Source organism: Pinus tabuliformis, chromosome Q, assembly GCF_031772625.1.
Source record: "Pinus tabuliformis cultivar Carrire ecotype Pingquan chromosome Q, CPIR1, whole genome shotgun sequence".
NCBI classification, from domain to species: Eukaryota; Viridiplantae; Streptophyta; class Pinopsida; order Pinales; family Pinaceae; genus Pinus; species Pinus tabuliformis.
In genome coordinates, this window is record NC_142296.1 from 918735784 (window position 1) to 918742170 (window position 6387).

At 37.0% G+C, this 6387-nt stretch overlaps 1 protein-coding gene and 1 pseudogene across 1 annotated transcript; both read left to right on the forward strand.

Annotated features, from left to right (window-relative positions):
- The first annotated feature begins 3874 nt into the window (after positions 1 to 3874).
- On the forward strand, positions 3875 to 5597 carry LOC149222459 (ABC transporter C family member 10-like). Its single transcript, XM_089387604.1, has 5 exons — positions 3875 to 3919; positions 4047 to 4211; positions 4315 to 4609; positions 4717 to 4931; positions 5028 to 5597. The coding sequence occupies exons 1-5, from the start codon at positions 3875 to 3877 to the stop codon at positions 5220 to 5222; spliced, it is 915 nt and encodes a 304-aa protein (XP_089243730.1). The 3' UTR covers positions 5223 to 5597.
- Positions 5357 to 6129, forward strand: LOC149222460 (ABC transporter C family member 10 pseudogene; annotated as a pseudogene).
- The last annotated feature ends 258 nt before the right edge of the window (positions 6130 to 6387 follow it).

Genomic DNA, 6387 nt, shown 5'->3' on the forward strand with positions numbered 1-6387 from the left:
GTAACAACACAAGCCTCTTGTTGGGCATCTCGCTTGGACTAAAAACCAATTTTACAAAAATTTATCCAAATTACATAATCTCTATCTCACTGTCAGTTTCCCCATAACCACACCAACTCACGACTAGCCAAGTTCCACTATCAACTAGGTGCAATTGCAGCAAGTGGCCCTTAGTGACCAATTAATTATACATGTTTTTATTCTTAAATCAATTATTCCAGTATTGCCTTGGCCTAAACCTGTATCAGGTATTAACCCCCTGAATTATATCTCCAATAGAATGCAATGCATTAATAATGCAATATTTAGCAATAATATTCACACTGTAGATTTAATTTATGCACAACATAATAAAATAAAACAAACCCAATAGAGGGTTTACATGAGATGATACAAGGATATGATAAACAACACACAAACACTTATCTGATAAAGAATTCCAACTTATTGTATACCTTCAATGTTCCACCCATCCATAGACCACACAATTCATAACCTTTCAACCCCGGGTCACCCCTGAGTTGGGGCATTGACTCCATGGGAAACAGTTAGATCAAAACATATGCATACATAACCAACATTGGCCAAGGTACCAACCCCAACAGCCTCAGCCTCCAACCCATAAGCTCATGCCCACATTAGCTTGCACCCAAGTGGTGCACCCCTTCTCCACACCTAGCGATCCCTTGGCTATGCCACCACTTCTAGGGTGTCTTATCATCGGCCAAGGATAGTCTCAACTTCATGGTTCTAGGATCTCATGCTTCTCTTCGAGACTCCAGTTACCCTCAAGTGCCAAAACCGAATGTCAACCCCTAGCTGACTTGTAAGTAACCAAATTCAAGATCCATGCCTGAACCCCCCATTCTTTGTCCATTCCATAGACTAAATCCATGAGTAACCCCCTTTATTGGTAAAACATTCTTCTTTTTATATACATGCATTCTCTTTTCCATTTGGCATCATGTAAAGTCACTTGAGACTTTTAGTCAATTTTCCCATGAATAATAAATCATCTCAAATTTGTTGCCATTCCCATGGAGTCTCGAACCCCCATAATCATTTTTTGTGGTTTGGTCTGCAACTAGCCATTTTTATTATTAATTTGCATATATTTACATCATATTTACATTATCAAGATCATCCGCCTCACAACCTATAAATCCATATAACCATGAGCATGCTAGCCCCAAAACATATATCGCATATTCACACAAGCATGCAGGGTCCAAAAATAAACCTTAGTACAACATCCTAATTAATATATACATATTTCACCTCACCAACCTAATTTTACATGTGCATGACATTTACAACACAGGGGTCAAATAAGGGTGTTACACTAGCCCCTTTTCTATGAGTTATAGGGGTCGATGTGGCATCCTCTTGAAATATGGTGGTGAGATCAGGAAGGTCAACTTTTGAGTGACATAACTTTTGCATACAGACTCTGATTGAGGCGATTCTTACAGTGTTGGAAAGGTCTCTAATTGATGTCTCTAAAGTGACTATTTTACCCCTAAAAAATGTCATTTGATGTCTCAAAAATGCTCCCAAAAGGTTTCATACCCTAATTTACCAAACTAAATCCTATTGGTAAAAATGGTCTTGTGCACTATATCCTCCATTTTTCCCAATTTGAAAGTATCCATATGGATGTAAAACAATATATGATCCAATCTATATTAGTTTATGAAAAGAAAATAAGAGAAACTTGGATACTTCTACTAGCAGACTTAAAGATAGCCCAAGTTACTCCATAGTGATTCAAAGAATGTAGTTCACCATAAACCCATGACAAGAAAGTGTCTAAATAATTTGTTGAAAATGGTTGAATGAAAAACTTAGTTCAATCCTTCATTGGTTACACTAGAAAGTGGGAGGAACATGCTCGACGGTTGCAAACATGGACAATAAAATTTACAAACTTTGTGCAGTAATTAGTGGCCACAAGATTTTATGCTTAGGTTGATATCCAAATTTTTAAACTTGGTTGTGACCCAGTGATCCACATTTAGCAATGTAAAAATGAATGGTGAAGGATTGGGTATAGGGATGAATGTGTCAGGCCTCATATGTTCCCAAATACTCTATATGATATGCCATATAAATGGTATAAAATAGAAAAATCAAGGGGAAACACATTATTTTGGTGTGACAATAAGAATAAATATATTAATGACTTTAAGTTTGTATCTAGTGAGGTAAAAATATTCTGGGTGGTATAACATTTTTTTTTTAGAAAGAACAATCCTCAAGAAATATAAAAATGAAGCAAATGCAAAGTTGACATAGGGTCAACTTGGACATGTAATTTAGTATCTTGTGACAAACAAACTACTAATCAAATAGATATAGAAAACAAGTTTTCTTGGTACATACCAATTTTATTTTAGAAAAAAGAGAGCTCACCCTAAAGTGAGCCAACAAGTCAGAAAAATATTACAAATATCTAGTAAACAATGAAAATTAAAAAAATCACTTTTATCTTACTTATATTCAAATTATAGAAGGATAAAGAAGACTAGGTGTATCTAAACCTCCAAATTAAATATGTGGACAAAATGAAACAACTAGGTAATTATTTGTTGAACAAATGTTCAATTGAAATAGTCGACTTACTCCATGAATATCAAGATGTTTTTGCTCAAAAGTACAAAAAATATTAGTGAATGAAAAAAAATGAAAATAAGAGCTAAACAAGTTGACAGATGTCCAAGTCCATCTTACCAAAAAAAAAAACTGCGTTGTAAGGCGTCCTCCGAGAAGAACTCCCTTAGGGTGCCACTTTGTACCCTTTTGCATCGTTTGATTGATTGTTAGATGATTTGGGCTCTTAGATCCCACAACCGACAACTACTTCAATTGTCAACCGCCTAAACTGTAAACCTGAAAACCCCATGCAGCCCGCCCATTTCCTTGATGCTTCCCCTTTCTGGGCAGAGGTGACACAACTTTGTGCAGCGCAATAACAGATAGCCATGGATGAGAGCGAAGAGAAAAGAGCTGCGAACATCACTGGCATGAAGAAAGGAGGTCAGGTCTCATCTTCTAATCACCATTAGAAATCAAACAAGGCCAAATTTCAAGTGCAAACAAATAGTTACAGAAGCATGATGAACGCATTTTTTAATCACCTCTATCATGGCTTTCAAGGCAACTTGTCATTGTCAATTACTTCTCTGCAGTTTCTTTCGACAAAACCGTTGTATAAAGAGGATGCAACAGACTCTAAATTTGTAGGTTTAGAGATCAGAGATGCTCAATGCCTCTTTGAAGAGGATGGTTGGATGTTTTTTCGTAGAGTGGTTTTCAAAGACGAGCAAGTTTCTGTGGACATAGAAGAGCGTGCCAGGATAATTGTGAATGAGTGCAAAGGTATGCCTCTGGCTATAAATGCCATTGCCACAGCTATGAGCGGGAAACATAGTGTAGATGAATAGGATAATTGTTTATCTTCCATTAGAAGTGTAGATACATCTAGTTAGGCCGAATAGGCCTTCCTATGCATCAATAATTGTCAACACTTTTAACCTGAACCGTTTGATCAAGTTTGACAGTTTCAACCGTTGATTTGAAGTTGACTGCGTTTTCCAAATATTTGAGTTGCCTTCTTTTCACCTCCAGTTCTGCTGTGCATTGAATCTGGCCCTTTGAGTTGCATTACTGTTTTTTCCAATTCTTTTATCACTCTCGAAGATATGCATTTCTGTTTTTTCCAATTCTTTTGTCACTCTCCAAGATATTTTTACTGCTTTTTCTTTGACAGTTGTTGTTGCTGTTCTCTTTTGGCAGCTTTTTGGCAAGCACTAAGCTTCATCTACCAAGCCTCATCTACCATCACCTTTGATGGGAAACTTAGAACATTGACCTGATGGCATTCTTTGATGCAACTCCATTGGGAAGAGTTCTCAGCAGAGTAAGTTGTTTACGTAATTACGATAGGCTTCATTCTTTACGTAATTAAGTCTTTGACAAAAAGTGAAATTTAACATACATGAGGGTAGAAAGCTACTGACATTTATCTTGTCGACCTCCTTTTCCAGGTTTCTTCAGATTTCAGCATTCTTGACGTAGACATTCCTTTCAGCTTTGTCATGTGCATGTCATCTACCATGATTGCTTACAACAGTCTTGGAGTTGTGGCTGTTGTGACATGGCAAGTTTTGTTTGCAGCCATTCCATTGATTTATTTGGCCTTTCGACTCCAGGTAAACCGCTAATTCACACAAGTTTCTTGAGAAGACTCTTTACTTGACTGCCAATATTGTGAGAGAAATTATAACTGATTTTTTGTTTGTTCATTTTAATCAGAAATACTATTTTTCTTCTGCTAAAAAATTGATGAGACTGAATGGTACAACGAAATCACCTATTGCAAATCATTTTGGCGAGTCCATAGCAGGAACAATGACCATTAGGGCTTTCAGGGTTGAGGATCAGTTCTTCAAGAAGAACTTAGACCTTATTGACAAAAATTCGAGCCCCTTTTTCTACGGTTTCTCAGCAAATGAATGGTTGATCCAGCGTCTAGAGATGTTAAATGCAACTGTTATTTGCTCCTCTGCTCTTGCTATGGTTCTACTCCCAAAGGGCAGCTTCAATCCTGGTATGAAGTTGAACAATGAAACTAAATGTCAACTGTGTGAGATTTCTGCTGTTACTGGACACTTTTATATATAAGTTAATCATGCCTAACAAATTGAACTGGTGCAGGTTTCGTTGGGATGGCCCTATCTTATGGTCTATCATTGAACATATCGTTGGTTAAAAGTATTCAAAACCAATGTACACTTGCAAACTACATTGTTTCTGTAGAACGCATCAAACAGTATATGCACATTCCTAGTGAGGCACCAGCCGTTATAGAAGATCACAGACCACCAGATAATTGGCCTTCGCATGGGAAGGTGGAGTTACATGACTTGAAGGTATCTGAGTTGTGTTTTCTAAAAAGATGACTGTTCAAATTATAAATTTGAATGGTTAATGATGTTTTCAATCAAATATATTTGATACGTGTGCAGATTAGATATAGATCCAACAGTCCCCTTGTTTTACGGCGCATTACATGTGCATTTGAAGGAGGGCAAAAGATTGGGATTGTTGGCCGAACGGGAAGTGGGAAAACCACTCTCATTAGTGCTATTTTTCGATTAGTTGAACCTGCAGGGGGTAGAATCCATAGATGGTTTGGATATTACCTCTATTGGGCTTCATGATTTGCGGTCACGCCTTGGGATTATTCCTCAAGAGCCAACTCTTTTTCATGGAACTATTCGCTTCAACCTAGATCCATTATCTGAGCACTCAGAGTTAACAATTTGGGAAGTATGTAAATTCTATTCAACATAATCTCTAACTGAGTTTATCATATGTAGAATGAAAAAATAAATAATGCCATGAATTTATTTTCTGCTTTGATTAAGGTTCTGAACAAGTGTCAACTTGGAGACATTGTAAGAGGGAAGGTGGATGGCTTAGATGCACCAGGTGATTTTTGTAGTAAATATATATTTTTGAATGCAATAAAATTCTTTGACATGGCCATGAATTTGGCTGTTAGATTTGGAAGTTTTTTGTGGCTCTAAAAGATCAATAAAATGCAGTGGGGAGTGATGGAGAGAATTGGAGTGTTGGGCAAAGACAATTGTTTTGTTTGGGACGTGCATTGCTAAGGAAAAGTCGAATCCTTGTTCTAGATGAAGCAACAACATCAATAGACGATGCTACATATGCCATTCTCCAAACAATAATTAGAAAGGAATTTGCAGGTTGCACTGTAATTACTGTTGCACACAGGATACCTACTGTTATAGACAGTGACATGGTTGTTGCCATCAGTGATGGTAAGGCCCTATCATTCTATCTTATCTTTGTGTTGTATGCATGGATTGGTTTCATCTGAATTTGTTGTAATCGAGGAAATGGACGGTACTGAAAGTAGATCTATTCACCTGTATCTAATTTGAACTATTATGATCTTGAATTCATGCAGGTGAGATGGTGAAGTGTGATCATCCATTGAAACTGATGGAGAGAGAAGGATCGTTATTCAGAAGGCTGGTGACAGAGTATTGGTCCCACACATCAAATGCTCTTCTTCATGCAACAACCGATAATGAATAACCTTTCGATCTCTCTTCCTAAACCATAAGATCTTCGCTCGATGCTTTAATCCTTAGATGATGGGCTAATTGTACCATTAGTGACCTTATGTTGATGGTCGCTAAATTGATGTATTTTCTTGTCAGATAAGATCTCATTGTAAAGCCATTTATTTACAATTGGCTCATCCTTATTGTAACCTGCATTTTTTATGCACGAGCATCATATTAGATATTTTTTCCTCCACTTAGAGCAGAAGTCCTCTTCTCTTTGTGATAT

Coding starts and splice junctions, on each gene's coding strand:
- LOC149222459 (XM_089387604.1), top strand. CDS start 3,875: ATGGCATTCTTTGATGCAACTCCATTGGGAAGAGTTCTCAGCAGA. Junction 4,212..4,314: donor ATTTGGCCTTTCGACTCCAG/GTAAACCGCTAA, acceptor CATTTTAATCAG/AAATACTATTTTTCTTCTGC. Junction 4,610..4,716: donor AAAGGGCAGCTTCAATCCTG/GTATGAAGTTGA, acceptor GAACTGGTGCAG/GTTTCGTTGGGATGGCCCTA.